Source organism: Zootoca vivipara, chromosome 5 (assembly GCF_963506605.1).
Source record: "Zootoca vivipara chromosome 5, rZooViv1.1, whole genome shotgun sequence".
Lineage (NCBI taxonomy): Eukaryota > Metazoa > Chordata > Lepidosauria > Squamata > Lacertidae > Zootoca > Zootoca vivipara.
The window spans coordinates 90,461,073-90,481,085 of record NC_083280.1 but is presented as its reverse complement, the minus strand read 5'-3'; the positions used below and the strand labels follow the sequence as shown (position 1 = coordinate 90,481,085).

The window sequence follows — 20,013 nt, the reverse complement described above, 5'->3', positions numbered from 1 at the left end:
GATTACTACTTCCCTTGATTTGGACACTATACTTCTGTTGATGCAGCCTAGAATAATACTCACTTTTTTGCTGCTTCTGTCATCTCATGTTCACTTTGTGGTTTACTGAGATCCCTAGATCCGTTTCACATGTACTACTGGCAAGCCAAATGTCTCCCATCTTATATTTGTGCAGCTGGTTCTCCCTGCCTAAGGCAGAACTGTACATTTATCTATTGAAATTCATTCTGTTAGTTGGGCCCAGCTCTCCAATCTGTTAAGGGCATCTTGAATCCCAATTCTGTATTCTGTGGTATTAACTACCCCTCCCAGTTTGGTGTCATCTGCAAATTTGCTGAGCATCCCCTCAATTCCTTTGTCCAAGTCATTTATAAAGACCTTGAACAACAAGAGGCCCATGACAGAATCCTGCTGCTCCCCACTTGCCAATCTTTTGCAGAATGATGAGGAACCATTAATGAGCACTCTGGGTTTGGGCAGTCAACGAGTTACAAATCCACCTAACAGTTGTTCAACCCACATTTTACCAGCATCCCCGCAAGAATATCATGGGGGACTTGATACCCTACATCCATAGCATTCCCCAGATCCACCAAGCTTATAACTATGTCAAAAAAAGAAATGAGATTCATCTGACATGACCTGTTATTCAGAAACCCATGCTGTGATTTCGTATCCTTTTCTAAGTGTTTAATCATCTGTTCTAGAACCTTTCTTGGTATTGACATTAAGCTGACTAGTCAGCAGTAGGGGTAGGAGGAGTTATCATTATTAAAATGTATATACGTGCAGAGTCTTCTCTTCCCCCACCCGCCTTTTGAAGATGAGGACAACACTTGCCTGCCTCCTGTTCTCCAAGAATTCTCATAAATTATGGACATAGGCTCTGAGATTACATCCTCAAGCTCTTTTATTACCCTTGGGTGCAGCTAATCAGGCCCTAGAGATATGAATTCATTTAAAGTAGCTAGGTGTTCCCTTACCACCACTTTTCCTATTTTGGGTTTCAGGTCGCTCCTTGCATCATTTACTATGTTATCAGGTTGGGCATTGCTTTCCCTTTGGAAGGAAAGGAAGCAGGCAAAGTAAGTGTTTAGCAGTTCTACCTTCTCTCTGTCACTCAATAGTATTTGTCCATCTTCTCCACATAGAGAACCTACTACTTGCTTGTTTTTCTTGTTTTGAATATAGCCAGAGAAACCTTTTAAATTATGTATAACCTTTCTTACAAGCTTGAATTCATTCTTAGCTTTGACCCGCCTGACCTTCTCCCTGCAACTGTTGGGTACTCGTGTGTACTCTTCCATCATGATTTCTCCTTTCTTCCATTTCTTATACAAGCCCTCCTTACATCTTAGTTCATCTGTAAGCTCCTTATACAGCAACACTGGTTTCTTTAGGTGCCTACCACTTTTCTTTCTTGCTGGAATTGTCTGCATTTGTGCCTTCAATATCTCACCTTTAAGAAACTCCCATCCATCTTCGACCCCCTTCTCTTCAAGTATTTCTGACCATGGGACTTCACCCTATAGTTGCTTAAGCTTTTTAAAATCAGCCTCAAAAGTCCAGGGTGCATGTCTGACTTAGCTTTCCCTTGCCTGTGTATAATGAAACTCAAGAAGACATGATCACTTTCTCCCAAGGTTCCGTCTACTTTCAGCTTATCAATCAGTTCCTTCCTGTTGGTGAGGGCGAGGTCCAAGAGAGATGACCCCCTTGTTCCTTCTTCCAAATTCTGGGAAATTGTTAGGCAACTGAGGAATTTGTTGGGCCTTACATTGTTGGTTGAGTTTGAGTTCCAACAGATATCAAGGTAGTTGAAGTCTCCTATTACTACAATCTCTCTCCTCCCTTCCTGTTTGATCAATTCCATTTGAGCAGATTGTACCCCTCAATTTCTATATTCCAGTCCTGAGTCTCATCCCACTAGGTTTCAGTAGTGTTTTGGGGCCATATTTACCATTCAGTCTTAAGAGCTCAAGTTCTTCTTGCTTGTTTCCCATACTCTCTGCATTTGTGTAGAGACAACACAAACCATGAGTCATTTCTCTGCACACTGCTCCCTCCTCCGTAGGGAGTCACCTGCCGCTGCCACCACATGTCTCTTTTCCTTCTCTGGGAAGCAGCAGAAATCACACTGAACCTTCAGCTGCCACCTTGGTGTGTTCTGAGGTCTGCAACTGCTGCACTTGCTCTTCTGGCGGAGAACTGGTTTCCAAGGTGAGGGCTTGGAATCAATTTTGTAGCTCCAGAGTCACTCCTGACAGTCCAGCTTTTTTTGTCATATTCCTCCAGGGGTTTGTCTCTAGTATTAACCCGCCATCACCACGCCAGAGGGAGAAAGTATGTAGAACCCTTCAGTGCAGTGAAAGTGATAGACATCAACTGAACAGTCCAGAATTCTGCATTTCTGCTTAGGCTTAAAGTGTAGAAGGATATAGTCTTGTTGTTCTAATACATATAATAAGATAAGAGTAACTGACTTGTCATGTCTCCCAACCTGATAGGTACAAAAAGGCTAGTTTCAAACCCATTGCATTTTGTAAATCAATACCCAATTTATACTGAAATAACAGAAACCCAAATTTAACTACTTCGTACAACCATTTCATCTGACTTCAAAAGGCCATATTATTTGACTGTGAGACTGAATATATTCTTCATTTTTAGCAGACGCTTTATGTATGACATGAACTATTTATAATGCCTGCTTACTCCAAGTGAGTTTTTTCTATACCTTTTTTTTACTTCAATTTGAAGTGAAAGATACAATATAGAATTCAAATGCCTTTGCATTACATGTGTTTTTAAACATTGCTAAATTCCAAAATATGACTTGACAAACAGTTTTGGAATACTTCTGCTACTTTACATTCTTGCTCTTTATCCTTTGTTTTCTTTTTTTGGTATAAAGGTTAATACATTGGGTTAAATGACATGTTTAAAATATGAAAATATGTTTCCTGTAGTTAGCAGTTCTCTTTTTTGTCACTATTTTACTCCATGTGTGTGTTTGTGTGTGTGTGTGAAAAATCTATCAAAGAAACAGAACTTTCCTGCTGAAAGTAAAAAAAATCAATAATTTTGGAACAAATGGTGGTATGTCTTAGCTGCTTCCTCCTTCAAATCCTAGTTTCAGTGCTTCAGAAAGATCCATGCAAATGGATGATTAAAAAAATTAATCAAAGATAGATTTATGAAGTATGATCTGGGAGTGATAATGACATTATATAAGGGAATGTTGGGAGTTTTTCTACTCCAGGACGGTGTCATATAAGTAAAAAACAAGACCCTGATGCCACAGCCCAAAGCAAGTGTCCACACACATCAGGAATCACAAGCATACATCAGGTGTACATACGAATGCACCCATTTGTCTGCATTTCATCACTTCCACTGGGATTTACATCTCCATTCACTTCCAAACGCAGACGGAAGACACATTTCAATGTGCATTCCACTGAAAGTAATCAACAACTCCCACAGCAAATCTGATTCATGCTGATGGCTCCTGATACATGCAGAGGACTGCTTTTGCTAGTGGATCATATTCATTAGATTGGGTGACAAGTGTATAATCTCCACCAGATCTTTGGCATTTACAGTGAAATTACAGTACACTTATATTGCTGTGGGTAATAATTTCTATGGAAGCAAAGGGGGAAAGTGCTCAATACATTGCACATACTAGACTGTGGTTGGCTTAAGAAGAGAACGATGTAAGAAGAAAGCATCTGCAACTTCTTGGATGGGTTTCTCACATCCAGAGACTTCCTGCTGCCAGTCTTCATCTTAAGGAAAGGTTGTGTTTTCAGTTGGACAGTGTGTAATATGACAACATGGGATGGGACTGTCACTGGATTCGCCCTGTCCAGTTGTTACTCCTAGAGAGAAAAAGACATTTTATTAGAACATCTGATGACCAAGTAGGAATCACACTTGATTCTTCGATTGACGAGGGATTATTTTTGATAATTTTGATTATAGTGTGTGCAGGCAGACGTAACATTCCACAGACCTGAATGCTGTCTAGACAAGCACCTAAGAAGAAATATTACGGTGGTCCAGGAAGAAAAGTAAAAAATGATTATGGTCACAGTCTTACTTGGAATTAATGGGATGTAGGAGTATTTAAAGAAGCACGAGCTGCTGCAGAAAACAGCAACCCATGTTGAGTTCTCCCCTTTCCTACTCTGTAATATTTGCTGCAATTTATCCCATGTCTGATTCTTCTATTGATTAGAAGGATTATTCTTCCCATGTGATCAGCCTCTCTGTACCTGAGAACTGAGAAGCAGCAATGTAACACCAATTTTTTAAATAGATCCAGGAAACTATAGACTGGTTACCTTAAGGTGTCTTCTGGGAGAACTGGTGGAAAGCATTGTCAAATACTGTATAAAAATACCAAGCATATAGAAGAAGTCTTGCTGAAGCAGAACCAGCATGGCTTCTGCAAGAGTAAATCCTGCTTCAGCAACCTATTAGTTCCCTGGCAGGGCTAAGAAGTGCATAGATGGAGGTGACCCAGTTGAAACTGCACACAGGGATTTTCAATTTTTTAAAAAACAAAGTACCTCACCAAGGATTCAAAGCGAATCTTGCCTTATGAGTGTGGGATTCATGGCTCATCTTGGAAGTCCAACAGGGGAAATAGCTAAACCAATTACCACTATGATTAGCACAACAGCTCACCCTCTGATGATTTAGTTTAGTGCTAGGGCTGGGCGATACTTTGTTTTCAGCATCGTGCTATACCAGCAGCTAAATACAGGTACGGTATATGCTGATATATCGTGATGACTGGAATTTATCTCGGGAAGGAAGATGCAGCCGAGACACATGACCCAGTCCTACATAGGGAGTGAGTACCGATGCCTCTCAGGCTTGTGTGCAAGCCAAGGAGCATTGGGGCTTCACTGAACTGCTCTGCTGGGGGGTGGAAGAGGCCTCCCGCCCCCCAGCGGAATGAGCCAGCAGCAGGTTGGAGCAGTTTCACACAGGCTCCCCCTGCTGCCGGCTCATGGAAGCCGGTGGCGGGTTTAGGGCTCCGTAAAACTGCTTGGGCTGAGGCAAGGGCAGGTGAGCGTTCCTCATCTGAGCAGCTTAAAGAAGCAGAGGGAAGAACAAGCTGTATTGTGCCTTGCCGACACAGCTTGTTTCTCCCTCTGCTGGTATGAGGACCGAGTGGGATGGTGGCTTCACTCAGCAGTATATCGCTGGTGAAACCACCACCGCTCCTGAGTCCCTCTGCTACCAGCGCTAGCTGTAGGGAGCTGCTTTCACTTGCAATATACCGCCAAGTTAAGCCATCATCACGGTCTGACCCTCATACCAGTCCTCGGTGATGTATCAATATATCTTCCAGGTCTATTTAGTGCAAAAGGTGGCCTGCATGGATGTTGTTTTCTTGTTTTCTGTGGGAAGCTATGTGGCTATATTTGGGGTGGGAGGAAACAGATGTACGGCAGAATTCTAATAAATTAAAAAGTTGGTTGTTACCTATTGGGTAATAAGCAAGAATAAAAACCTCACTCCAAATAAGTACTGTATTTAACTAAAATACTACTACTACTACTACTACTACAAACATTACAAAATTCCAGCTGTTTTCTACTCTGTCTTCACCAATACTTTATCAGGCCCTGACCAAGCCTTCAACTATGTCATTAAGGTACAAGATCCCTCAATTAGCAGAACCACATGCTGCAAAGTTTGCTAAGATTTACCATCTCACATTAAGAGTAAGGAATAGCATAACTTGCAAGTTAGGGAAATAATAATAATAATAGTAATAGTAATAATTTATTATTTGTACCCCACCCCCACTCTGGGCAGCTTCCAACAAAGATTAAAAATACATTAAAATGTCACACATTAAAAACTTCCCTAAACAGGGCTACCTTCAGGTGTCTCTTTTAAAAAATTCAGTTGTAGTGGAGCAATGAAGACAAGTTTTTCCTACTGTCTGGCAACTGGCAATTTGTGGTAATATCACAAATTTTTTTTGTACTGTATACCAAAAATCCTTTGCTTATTAGGGGCTACCCCACATTTTCTTCAAAAAATTGCTGTGCACAGGTAACTACCATACAGTTATCAACATCTTCAAAAGTAGGGGGTCCGTTGCTTGGCTTTTGAAAAATTAGGGAGTCCTCAGTAATTAGCTAATTGAGAACAACTGATCTAGAGTTAAGAGTGAAGAGTGAGGTAGCTAAATTTGATGATGATATCCGTTTCTTCTGGATGTTTAACAGAAAAAGAGATTGCAAAGAGCTCCAAAGTGAGTGAATGGGTAATAAAATGGCAAGGGCAACTCAATATAAACATGTAAAGTGATATCATGTTGGGGGTCAAACACATTGTTAATATACAGCATTCTCTTAATTTCACCTATATGTTTTTGGGGTCTAAACTCCCATTGAATGACCAAGAATGAGACCTCGGGGTCATAGTGGGTATCTCCAAGAAGATGTCAAGCCAGTTTGCAGTAGCTGCTTAAATAAAGGTGAATTCCATACCAGGGATCATTGAGGAAATGATTTAAATATTAATTTAGTTATTTCACAATATTTATATATCACTTGATTGTAAACAAAAACCTCAAAGAAGTTTAATAAGAAATAAATCTGCCACTATCATAATACAATGACAGAAATCTATGGTACAACAACACTTAGAATACTGTGTACAGTTCTGGTTGTCTCACCCCAAAAAGGATATTGTGGAATTGGAAAATGTTTCGAAAATAGAATGCAGCAGCTACCCTACGAGCAAAGGTTTCAACATTTCTTTTTTGGAGGGGTTAGTTTAGAGATAAGGTAAGGGAAGATTTGAGAGAGGTACGTGACGTTATGTATAGTGTGAAGAAAATGGATGGAGAGACATTTCCCCTCCCTATCTCCTAACACTAGAACTTATGTACATCCAGTTAAGATGAATGTTGGAAGATTCAGGACAGACAGAATAAAGCACTTCAACACATCTTCTATCCTATATTGGGCAACGTGCCAAATTGGGCAATGATATCTTGGGAGGCAACGGAACCCATAGAGAACAGGCAGGCAGACAAACCACTTTCCACAATACTGTACATGCTAGATAGATGCATGCAGGGATGAAGTGAACACATTCTGAAAATATGTATTATAGGGTTGCATGCACTGGGAAAGTGGGATTGGTCACAACTCCTCACTTGCGTGCACATGTGGTCGCAGGCATGCACTTACTATCTTCTCAAGGCTGGGCACACTGAGCTTCTTGCCCCAGTTGGAGGAGCAGAAGAATGAGCTGCAGCTGCCTGACCGTCGCTGTGTCACCTTTTATTTTGTTTTAAGTGCAGCAGCTGCCACACAGAACCAGCTGCCTGGCCAGTGACCTCACGGCCACTGACATTCAGACAGTGACTTCCTCACAGACGGAGGCTTAGTGCATGGCACTGTTTTGCTTACTCTAGCTTGCTTTCCCTGTGGCAGGGCAGAAGTCTTCAATCCAGTACACCTTTGTCACTACTGTAAGAGGGCAATGTTAGAAACATAAACAAAAGTTTTGGCAGGAACATAATCTTAATGGCAATGATCAGCCATACTGAGCGAGTGTAAAGGCTTGCCATGACTTCAGCAACAGCTAGAGTTGCACTGCCTAAGCTCTGCTAAACATTTTGTTGTCATTACTCCTAAATATTTAACGCATGCTCCCTGTAGACCTGTATCGGCCATAAGTGCCACAAGACACCTGCCGTAGTAGATTAAGGTATGCAAGAAACGATTTTGCATAGTTTACCTCTAAACTAGCAACCTTCTGAAATTTAGCAAGTTCCACTTTCAGTTCTGAAATCCCTGCCTTTGAATCTGATATCATTATCAATGTGTCATCTGCAAAAAAAAGCTTATAGCCTGTTTTTCACTGCTGATCTTAATTCCTTTAATGTCATAACTGGTGCTTATCCTATATGATAAAGCCTCAGCCACTATTGCAAAGAGGAAGGGGAAAGGAGACTATCCTGCTTCATCACCCTCCCCACCAGTAAATCAAGCACCTTGACCCTAATTGCATTGACCAAATGAGAACACATTGTTTTACTAGGTCTAAAAACATCTGAAGGCAGGCTTGTTTAGGGAAGCTTTTAATGTTTAAGAAATTAGTGTATTCTAATATTTCTGTTGGAAGCCGCCCAGAGTGGCTGGGGAAACCCAGCCGACCAAATCACAATTTTTCTAGCAGTTTAAGAAAAAAGGGCCATTCAAGACTATCAAAGGCCTTGTGGATTACCAACAAGATTCCTGTCCCAGGCCTCAGACAAGCTCTGCACAGGTCTGACCCTGTTTTTGTTGTTGTTTAGTCGTTTAGTCGTGTCCGACTGTTTGTGACAATGCCTGCCTTTCTAAGCACCTATGATCTAGGAGGACTTCCCATGCTCAAGTGTCTCTTGGCTCAAATCCTGATGGACGTGCAGTCCTTGGCCCTGACAATTAAGATTCTGCACGCTGGTCAAGGTCTGCACACCTCTCTCACTGCATAGCAATACAAAATGAACTGGAAATGTTTTTGGTTGAGAGCAGGTGAGAAAGCTGGAAGTACTCAGTTCAGAACTGTCACTGACTGGGTCCACTGTTTTAGTGGGCCTTGACACCTTCCCTGGGCCTCACACCATCACAGACCTTTCTTCTTCCTCCAAGAAGTCTGAAGAGAGCAAAGGATTCATGCATCCATCTTGGCTGACAGCCAAGCCATGCTGCAACCAGTCTCTTTGTTAAGTATCTCTTTGCGTGACCAAATAATATAGGTGATTGGTTAGCACAAAAACTAACAGCTAGAGACGCTTCCAGATGGTCCCCTCTTGCCTGGATGGAGGTGATGTCAGTGGTGAAGATAAGAGAACAGCACACCTGAGGGCAGTTTTTGTCTTGGGCTGGGCTTGACTCCCTCTGTATGCTTAATCTGAAGTTACAGCTTTGCTCCCAAGCCCCCAAAACTAATGAGGGAGAAAGATCTATTGGAATGTTGATGCTGGAACACCTTCCAGCTTATGCCCAGCCTGTATATATGTGTAAATAAAACCATATACAGCACAGTCGCCAAAACCTTCATTCTAAGGAATGCAGACTTGAAATATGCACCCTTGAAATATATGTCTGCTTGGACATTGGTGTGCATGTAACAGTATTGTGACTGATCTATAATATAATAATAATTTATTATTTATACCCCGCCCATCTGGCCGGGTTTCCCCAGCCACTCTGGGCGGCTTCCAACAGAAACATTAAAATACACTAATTTCTTAAACATTAAAAGCCTCCCTAAACAGGGCTGCCTTCAGATGTCTTCTAAAAATCTGGTAGCTGTTTTCCTTTTTGACATCTGATGGGAGGGCGTTCCACAGGGCAGGCGCCACCACCGAGAAGGCCCTCTGCCTGGTTCCCTGCAACTTGGCTTCTCGCAATGAGGGAACCGCCAGAAGGCCCTCGGAGCTGGACCTCAGTGTCCGGGCAGAACGATGGGGGTGGAGACGCTCCTTCAGGTATACGGGACCAAGGCCGTTTAGGGCTTTAAAGGTCAGCACCAACACTTTGAACTGTGCTCGGAAACATACTAGAAGCCAATGTAGATCTTTCAAGACCGGTGTTATGTGGTCTTGGCAGCCGCTCCCAGTCACCAGTCTAGCTGCCGCATTCTGGATTAGTTGTAGTTTCCAGGTCACCTTCAAAGGTAGCCCCACGTAGAGCCCCACATTAGTTTGTGATGAAGGTCATAGTCACGTGTAATGCTTAAAACCACTTTCGGGCATCTCTAGTGCTATCTACCTGACCATCTGAACGCTGTTCATATTGAGCAAAAGAAGAAGAAAGGCATGTAAAATGCCAATGAGCATATAGGGATGTCTGCTGATGGGGTCTAACCATTCACAAGAAAGACCTCGGTGAAGATGCTGGCCCAGGATGCCACAGCTGTAGGCACATTTAGGACAGTTCTGTCAGGCTCTAATCCCATGCACACTTAACCCCATGCACTTGTCCTATTGAAGAACTTACTTCTAACTAAATATGCAAATGCTTGTGCTATATCCTCCTGCAGGATTTAGTCCCAGCTAACTTTTGCTGGATTGCTCGCATTAAAGGATCATAGAGCGGCAAGGAATCTTAAAGGTCATCTATAGTCCAGCCCCCTGCTGCTGAAGAAAATCCACTAGTATCCCTGCTAGATGGATCAGCCTCTGCTTAAAAAAAAAACCCTCTACTGAATGAGATCTCCTAAGGCAGTCTGTTCCACTGTTGAGCTGCTCATATCACAAGGAAGTTTCAAATCTTTTTGTGTTTGTGTTATAATTTGTACCTATTGGCCTGGGTCTTACACCTTGGGCTCTTCTAATATTTGAGATGGACATTATATTGTGCCTCACTCCGTGCTTTTCCAGGCTAAACATATCCAACTCCATTCAAACTTTTCTCCCATGAATTTGTAGATACTGTAAATAAAAGGTAAAGGGACCCCTGACCATTAGGTCCAGTCGTGACCGACTCTGGGGTTGCGCGCTCATCTCGCATTATTGGCCGAGGGAGCCGGCGTATAGCTTCCAGGTCATGTGGCCAGCATGACTAAGCCGCTTCTGGCAAACCAGAGCAGCACATGGAAACGCCGTTTACCTTCCCGCTGTAGCGGTTCCTATTTATCTACTTGCATTTTGATGTGCTTTAGTACCACCCCATTAAATCTCTTTAACATTTTTGGTTATCGGTAAGCAACTATAGGTGTGGATATGGTGATTATCACACAGTGGGCCAGATTCAGCTGTTTATTTTTACTAGTAGCAGCGTCTGCAATGAGTCCCACTAGGGTGACGAGGCTTCCTCCCCCTCCCCCAGTGCCCCCCAATTGCCTTGGGAGGTGGGGGCCAGGAAAACCTCCAGAACAGCATGCTGGCAGAGGAGATGACAGGTTGTTCTGTCTGGCAAGCAAGCAGAGATGCTGATGTAATTATCATAACAGCACAACACTAGACAGAGATGGCTCTAGGGGAGTCTGCCTGTTGCAGTTATACCGGATTCAGAGTTTTTGGGGTGCCCGAGTAGGCATTGCCACTATTATTCCAATGGAAGGTGAGAGGCAGCAGCAGCAGCAGATTTTGGTGTCGCCCATGAAACATAAGGTGCCGAGGTCTGCCCCAACTGAATCCCACCGCATATCTATACCATGGTTGTACCCTAATTTCAAAGAGATTAAATTACTTCAGTGGGTGCTACTTTTATATAACTGGTACTATGCAAGAATTGTGTGGCTCTTGTAACTGTCGTACATATGCAAAAAAAAGAGCTGCTTGACCAATTTGCACAAGGTAAAAGGTAAAGGTAAAGGACCCCTGACAGTTTAGTACAGTTGCGGACAACTCTGGGGTTGTGGCACTCATCTCGCTTTACAGGCCGAGGGAGCCGGTGTTTGTCCGCAGACAGTTTTTCCGGGTCATGTGGCCAGCATGACTAAGCCGCTTCTGGTGAACCAGAGCAGCGCATGGAAACGCTGTTTACCTTCCAACCAGAGCGTGCTTTCGAACTGCTAGGTTGACAGGAGCTAGGACAGAGCAACGGGAGCTCACCCCATTGTGGGGATTCAAACCACCGACCTTCTGATCGGCAAGCCCAAGAGGCTCAGTGGTTTAGACCACAGCGCCACCCACGTCCCTCTAATTTGCACAAGCAATCTGCAATTCCAAACCTTACAGAGTAAAGGCAAGGCCATAGTACTTGTTTAAGAAAAATTGCTCATGGACCCGAAAGTTTAAATCCTGAAATCTCCTAAACTCTCCTTAGCACTTAAAACTGCAATATTACACACAGCTATTTGGGAATAGGCTACATTAAGCTCAGTAGGGCTTAGTTCTAAGTAACTATGATCAGGATGCATGACCATTGCAACAATGCAGGAGGGAGGGTTGTGTTGTTGTTTTTTTTGGGGGGGTAGTTCAACCAACTGCAGCCGAATTGGTTATTATCATCATTGATTTATTAATCACCTTCTAACTTAGATTATAGGCATTCTTATTGCCATAAAACATTTGTCTCATGTTATGTCTTTCTTTTGCATTATAAAAGTAAAAGCTTGCAATCTTCAAAAAGGCTGTCAAGGAAACCTTGAGTGAAAAACTTGGTTTGTTCTTTGTGTTTGATTTTATTTCAATCTGACCACTAACGAGGAGCAACGAAGTATTGCTACACCAATATTGTATAACATTTTGCATTATAATCCTTTTATTTTTAATTCTCTGCATGTACACACACACACACACGTATGTAATTATAAACAGAAACAAATTTTAGCAGAAAGCTTTCATTGAGCAGCAACTATTCTGTTATTTATAAGCCCGTTTCCTCTCTCACAAAGAGACCTTTTGCAGGGTTCCCTCCCCCTCCTGCCTCCCTAACAGCTGCTCTCAATGTTGTATCCTGAGTGATGATGAGGTTCTGAAAGTGTTTTTTTGGAACAGATGGCTAGGAGAGTGCTGGGGAATGTGCCAGCAGAAAGCTGGGGGTGTGCCAAATCCTGCAGTGACTGAGTGCTTTGGGTTCCAGCTCGCGTGCCTTTCCCCTGCCCTCTGCCCTGAGTGGCGCCAGCAGGACTTCCCAACTAGCATTCTGAACATCTGGAGTCTGGGACTGCCAGGAGAGCAAGAGAGGCGGGGGGGGGAGGGGGGGAGGAAAACCCTTCCTGCTCCAGCTCAGCTTCCATCTACTGAACAGTGTTGCTCGCACACTGAACAACTAAGAAGAAAAAAGGAGCACACATATGGGTGCACACAACAACAACAACAACAACAACACACACACACACGTTAGCCAGTTGCAGGTCAACAACCTCCCCCAATGGCTAGTCACTGTCACATTCAGAAAACTAAAGCAGCAAGCTAGGTTTTTTTCCAGGACTGGAGTCAGAGTGGCTGGGTGCTACAGAGAAGGGAAAGGGCAGCCAAGAAACATCTAGCTTCTCTCTGATTGTGATGCACATGAGATACTTTCCGAGGGTCACATTCTGCTCCTTTATTGCTCCATTTCACAAAGAAATTCCAACGCAATTCTCAGGATGCTGCTGGGTTTTCAAAAAGGTGACACAGACCATATAGTGTCAAAATGAACCTATACTAGTAGCCTTTGTGTCCTGTGTCTTGTGCATTTGTTGTACGCAGAGTTGATATATGGCAAATCTTTGTATTGCCCATTAAGGGTCTGAAGGAAGGCGTCAGGGCAGAATTAGATATCATGCTTACGAAGGGCCCCTGGCAAATATCTAGGGCAAATATTTGAGAATCAGGGAACGATGAATCATTATGCTATGAGTACCTCAGGGAAGGAATCTGGTCTCTTCTCATATCTAAGCAGTTCTGCACATTATGATAACTCAAGGAAACAACCATGTTACACCAGTTTTCCTACAGCAAATACATAAAATCATATCACACACACACACACCTTGAAACCTTGGTTTAATTGCGATTCCCAGACCTCTCTACATGCTTGCTTAAAGATGTACAGGCATGCATTTATTACATTCACCCTTTACATATTTGCTGTGAGAAACGCTGGTGTTTCCTGCAGGAGTCCTAAGGGGATTTGCCTCACCCTGTATGAAACTCTGCAACTATCTCAGGCAGAGTTAGCCATCAAAGATGTGTGGCCTCCAGGAATATTCCAGCTGGCCTAGGGGAACAATATCCTTTACCTCAGTCCTACAAACAGCAGGGTCAGCTTTGTGGTCAGAATTTTAAGAGCTAAAGATATCCATTGAAGCACAGCAGCTGTGCGTTCAGACTACAAATGCAGCAGCTGACTGCTGACAGGAGCCTATTTGTTTGAACACAGATCACACGGATATTACATTAGTTGCACTGGCTCCCACCTTGTTCCCAGGCTCAATTCAAGGTGCTGTTCCTTATCTTCAAAGCCCTAAATGGTTCTGAGGGACACGGGATAGCACCTTCTTGTCTGTGGCCCCCCAAACTGTAAAACTGTGCTGCAGGAAATACAGCACTCCACCTCATTGTGTGCTTTTGGGCTGCAGACAAAAGCACGTTAGTTTAGGTGTGCATTTTATGGAAATGCTTGCAAATTCTGACTGCTCAGGTTTGTTGATCTGGCTGGTTGTTTTTAGCATTTATTACTGCTGGTAACCAGTTGCTTATTAAGTTGTTTTAACAGTCTGGTTGCTATTTTATATTGTTTTGTACTGCAAGCTCCCCTGAGGGTTCAAAGAGGATGAGAAGTGTGAGGTCAATAATTCCAGTAACTTTTTTTGATATGCTCTGAATGCTCAAGGGAACTATGCAGTAGGCAAGGAAGCGAGGCCAAAGCTCAGTGGCAGAGCAGATATTTTTCATGTACAAGGTCCCAAGTATGATCCCCGGTGCCTTCAGATAAGCCCGGGAAGGACACATGCCTGGAAAAAACCTGGCGAGCTAGTGCCATTCGTAGATTATACTGAGCCTATGTACCAAGGGTCTGACTTAGTTAGTACAAGGTAGCTTCCTACCTTACCAGTAAAGAGGCACATTTTATTTAGTCTACTTTATCAATGATCTGCTTCTTCTCAGCCGTCATTCCTGCAACAACTGCTGCAGGAGAAGTCCTTGTGTGTGTTGTGAGAGATAAAGCAAATGAAATAGTGGAAGTCTCCCATAATCCTCAAGAGCCTACCCAGGGAGGAAGCTGCATCTCTGCACAATTTACCTTGCCTCCTACCCATCAGCCTCCCCCAAGAGTAAGTAGATAATCTGGTGGCAGGAACTACGATGGGAAATTTTCAGCTACCCCCATGAATTTCCCTGCACTCAGAGGAAGCTGAATGTCTCATTGCACAGTTAATTGACCAGGATTTGTGTCCTGTCCTCTCAGATGAGCCACCAAAACCAACACCTTTTTCTAGGAGCAAACAATGCTTATTTTTATATCATCGAAAGTAAACTTTTTTAAAAAATATAGGAGTGAAATGGGCCTCTAATTTAAATCAGAAATATAGGATCTGTCTTGGCTAGTGCTTCTATGTTCTACCTCTATGGCTGGAGGCAATGTGCCTCTGAAGAAGTGTTGCTGGGAATCACAAGTGGGGACAGTTCCAGTTTGTGGGCTTCTGGTTGGCCGCTGTAAGAATCAGTGTTAGAAACTGAAATAGGAAAGCTAGGAGCTAAATGGCACCTTAAAACCTAGGTTAGGGGCGCAACAACTGAATGTCTACGTGCACTTTTTAAATAACAAGAATACAAAGCTGAAAATGAACTGCAGCTAAAATATTACGTTCATTTTTCACATGGTGTAGTCCTTCTCCTGCCCAGCCCCCTAATGTTCTTAAGAGCAGGCATAGGCAAACTTGGCCCTCCAGATGTTTTGAGACTACAATTCCCATCATCCCTGACCACTGAGTCCTGTTAGCTAGGGATGATGGGTGTTGTAGTCCCAAAACATCTGGAGGGCCAAGTTCGCCTATGCCTCCTTAAGAGGGTCTCTTCTTCAGTCTTCAGAGAGTAGATGGAAGTCGGGAGGCAGAAAAAAGGTCTTCCTTTCCTTCTACTCTGCAGTTTTAATCTGAAATGTTAGGCACAGTACTGCGCTCAGAGCTCAGAAACTGCTCGCGCTAATAATATTCCCTGTCGCAAAATGCGCCTAGAACACACTGGTAAGAATAGGATGCTGGAATTGATGGTCTTTGGTCTAATCCAGCAGAGTTCTTATGTTCAATTTTCTCCTACAGGGGATGGGCAGCAAGCTTGTCAAAGTTGACTGAATGATGGCCCACTAAGAGAGAGAAGCATTTAAAAAATCTTTTTTGTAGCGTATTAAACTCCATATTTTTTAATTCCCAAACCACCTCCAGCACTCACCCAACATTCACCCGTACTGAACTCACCCACAGAGCTCAGCATTTTAGCACTGGAGTAAGTGAGAGATGGAGCACAACATTTATCCACAATTTCCTGCTGTAATAGCAAAATGGAACGGGGATGGGAAACAGTATTTCCATGTTGGGAACATCATACCGGTATATATAGATGATCGAACACAAAGGTTATACACAAGCAGGTAAATGTAACATCTGGAGCCTCTGCCTGCCAGAACAAGCTCTAACCAGCTACATTTGGGGAGTGTGAAAAGCTTGCCCTGCAGTGGAAAAATAGAACAAGTCAGAAAGTGACACAGGGAGGAAGAAAGAGGGAGCAGACTAGTGTTGCATACCAAGTCAGGTGGGCTTGTTGGAGACTGATTATATTGGCTCACTGAATCTTTCAATTCACAATCAAATAATTTCCTATGGCTACTTAGTGAACAGCAGGCTACAGAAAGCATGTTAGTTTCCAGGTGGAAAAGAAAGGGTTTGTTTAAATAATCAAACCGTAGGACTAAGTCTCTCAGCCAGTACAGAAATGCTGTTGTACAATCAAAGATAAAATGGATAGATATCACACCTCTTTATCTAACAGGGCTTTACATCTAATAAGAACAGTGGACACCGATTATATAAAACATGAAGCTACTTTTAAATCGTATATTTAGAGACAGGAACATAAGAAGCTGCCTTATACGGAGATAGCCCATTGGTCCGTCTAACTCAGCATTGTCAACATGGATTGGCCATGGCTCTTTAGTGTCTCTGATGGGAATCTTTGTCACCCGTGCCTGTGGCTGCTGGGATCTGAACCTGGGACCTTCTGCAAGCAAAGCATACACTCTGCCACTGAGCTGCAGCCCTTCCCATGCCACCCTTTATTTTTGAAAAATCCATTGTATCTAATGGTACATGCAAAGATGCAGCTGGGTGAAAAAGGGATTTGCAAGCACTACTGATCAGCTGATCGGTGGCATCTGCAAAGCCTGTTCAAAGCCTCTGCCTAGAGCTGCACATGGCACTTTGAAGTTAGGGTTTGAAAATGCCACCCACAGTGCAGGGGAGTAGATAGCTGCTCTGGCACCTGGAGCGGTGGGAGTGGGCGATCTGCCCATGGGGGCACCGCGGTGATCCGTGCACAGAGTCCGCCTGGCGGACACAGGCCCCATGCTGCCGTTTTGGGCAGCATGGGGCCTGAGCTACCACATCATAGGAGAGACGCATGGCTCAGGCGCGCTGCAGGCCAGGCACTGCCGCCCCCCGCAGTGCGCCATTTTGTCACCACCCTTAGGGATTACACCCAGTGAGGGCAGGCTGCACCCCCCTTCCTATGCCCCTGCCACAGCGTGATTCAACTTGCATGGTTTAATTTTAAACCTGACATCAAGTTTCATCCATGCAGTTTAAAATTCACCTGTCAAACTTGGCCCATCTGGGAGAGAAGCATCCAGCCTGCTCTCCTCATCCAAGCCCCTTCCCCTCAATGGGGTGAATTCATTTTTGACCTAACCTTGCTGTGAAAAAAGGCGGTTGTACCTGCCTGCAAATCACTGCTGATTCTGCTATTGGCTTACCCATATGTACATTTATTCAATTCAGCCACACATGTCCAAAGTCTGTTTTGAGGGCCTAATCCAGCCAGCCGGTCCTCTTTGAAAAAAGTTTGGGCACCCCTGAAAGCCTTTCTTTTATTTCTTTCGCCAGTTTTCCAAAGCTAACAAATTGCTCCAGGGGAGGCAACTTTGCGATGTCACAGAGGTGAACCATTCCGTGACTGATCCATGCGCTTGACTACGACTGCAAATGTACAGAACAAAGTTTCTGGCCCTGATCCTAATTTACATTCCCTCCACAACCCTCTGATTTAGCCGTGCTGATCTACCAGCAAGTCTCTGATGGAGAAGAATGGGGTCATATTGCTGTGTCTATTTATAAACTACATTTTTATTAAATGATTGCTAGGATAAACAAAAATCATTGTTCTGAGGAGCAGGTAACCCTTAAGAGTCAAGAAGTATCCTTCAAGCTTAGCTATCCATTTGTCCATTAAAACCCAGCTGATTTATTACCCTGCATGCAACTGAGTCTGAAATGCAGACAGGAAGTTCACTCGTAGTTTACAGATCTCTTTTTGTCATAAAACCCTGCGCATAGGCATCAATCTCTCCTCTAATTTACTCATGTCACTTTCTGGGTGGAAAACTGGCGGAAGACTTGGTTTCCTCCTTAGCACAGCTTGATGAAGATTTCAACTAATTGGCTAAGGGTTTAAAGTTAACCCAAAGGAATGCAAAATAAAAAAAATTCCTTCAGTAGCACCTTAAAGACCAACTAAGTTTTTATTTTGGTATGAGCTTTCGTGTGCATGCACACTTCTTCAGATACAGTGAAATAGAAGTCCCCAGGCACTTATGTAGAGAAGGGGTGGGGATGGGGAGGGGAGATCACTCAGAAGGGTGGTGGAAGTGGGTGATTGACTGACTGATAGCTGTTGATGACCGAAAATGACTGCAAATGGTTTTGCATGAAAAAGCAAGGGTTGAGATGGCTGAAGATCGCTTATCATGTATAATGAGATAAGAATCCGATATCTCTGTTCAAACCAGGTCCCTCCATTGTTTTGAGCTTGGTGATAAGTTGTAATTCAGCAACTTCTCTTTCCAGTCTATTTCTGAAATTCTGCAGTGCATGATTGGTTTCTTGTTTATCTTTAATATTGGCATTTGCACCTACAGAGATCTCTTTTAAGTGTCTGTTCACATGGAAATGTTGTGTAGTAGTTAGCCTAGTGTCAGGCTAGGGCAGGAGAGATCTCCATTCAAATCCCCTTTCACCAATGAAACTCGCTGGGTAATTCTGGGCCAGTCATTCCTGTCAGCATTATCTGTCTCAGGGGGTTGTTACGAGAATGAAAATGGAGTAAGGATGCAGCCTTAAGCTCCTGGTATAAAAGGCAGGCTATCAATATTTCTAAAAGCCTCCAGATGATCGCTTGATACTTCCCAGCATGCTATTACAGAACTGTGCCATATGTCTGGGCAACCCAGTTCACACGTAACTTGCCCTTGTGTGTTTTTAAATCCCTGTGAGAGTCATATAAATCATAAAGGGACCCCTGAACATTAGGTCCAGTCGCGGACGACTCTGGGATTGCAGCACTCATCTCGCTTTACTGGCCGAGGGAGCCAGCATTTGTCCGCAGACAGCTTCCGGGTCATGTGGCCAGCATGACTAAGCTTCTTCTGGCAAAACCAGAGCAGTGCACGGAAACGCCGTTTACCTTCCCACCGGAGCGGTATCTATTTATCTACTTGCACTTTGATGTGCTTTCAAACTGCTAAGTTGGTAGGAGCAGGGACCGAACAATGGGAGCTCACCCCGTTGCAGGGATTCGAACCACCGACCTTCTGATCGGCAAGCCCTAGGCTCTGTGGTTTAACCCACAGCGCCACCCGCGTCTCTGGGTGGTAGCTAGGTGCAAAATGTGCCTGGCAATTTCCGAACCCTGCTGACAAGCTGACCAACATAGTTCAGCATATACATATATCTCAACCATAGGACTCATCCTCAGGGCATCGCAGGGATTCGAACCTTCTGATCGGCAAGCCCTAAGCTCTGTGGTTTAGACCCCAGCGCCACCCATGTCCCCATATAAATCATATGGGTTCACAAAAAGTCAAGCATAGGGTAGCTCCAGGGTGATAGACAAAAGTGTGGGGAAAGCCAGTGGGTAAGTCTTCTTGTCAGAAGGGGGAAATGCTAATTCAAGGTTGCAACCTGCTAATTCAGGGGCCAACATGTCAGTTCAGGGAGGGTAAAGAAGCAGTTCTGACAAGCCTTGATTCTGCTTTGGACGTCCATACTAGACAGGCCAGTGCCACTTTTCTGATTATTATTTTTTGGCACATTAAATGGATTTTCTGTAGTCTGATAAAAGCCAGAAAACACAGGACAACATTTTGATGACCCTTGGGAGCATCCTTGGTTTGGAAATCATTATCATGGCCTCCTGCATGGGAGCACACTCTCTGTTCACGGGGGTGAAGGTGTTGATATTTCCAAGTGGAGACACCAGAGCACTCAGGCCATGTTTAAAAGCATTTGTTCCTTTATTAGTACCCTACAAGTAGTGCCGCTTCACTCACCATAAAA

General features: G+C 43.7%; 1 protein-coding gene across 1 annotated transcript in view; it reads right to left on the bottom strand.

Annotated features, from left to right (window-relative positions):
• Positions 1-2,533: 2,533 nt before the first annotated feature.
• ATOH8 (atonal bHLH transcription factor 8) overlaps positions 2,534-20,013 on the bottom strand; it is a 35,205-nt gene continuing 17,725 nt past the window's right edge. Inside the window, exon 3 of the mRNA XM_035137880.2 lies at positions 2,534-3,884. Within this exon, the coding sequence (XP_034993771.2) occupies positions 3,879-3,884 (6 nt within the window). The 3' untranslated portion in view covers positions 2,534-3,878. The remainder of the gene's footprint in view (positions 3,885-20,013) is intronic.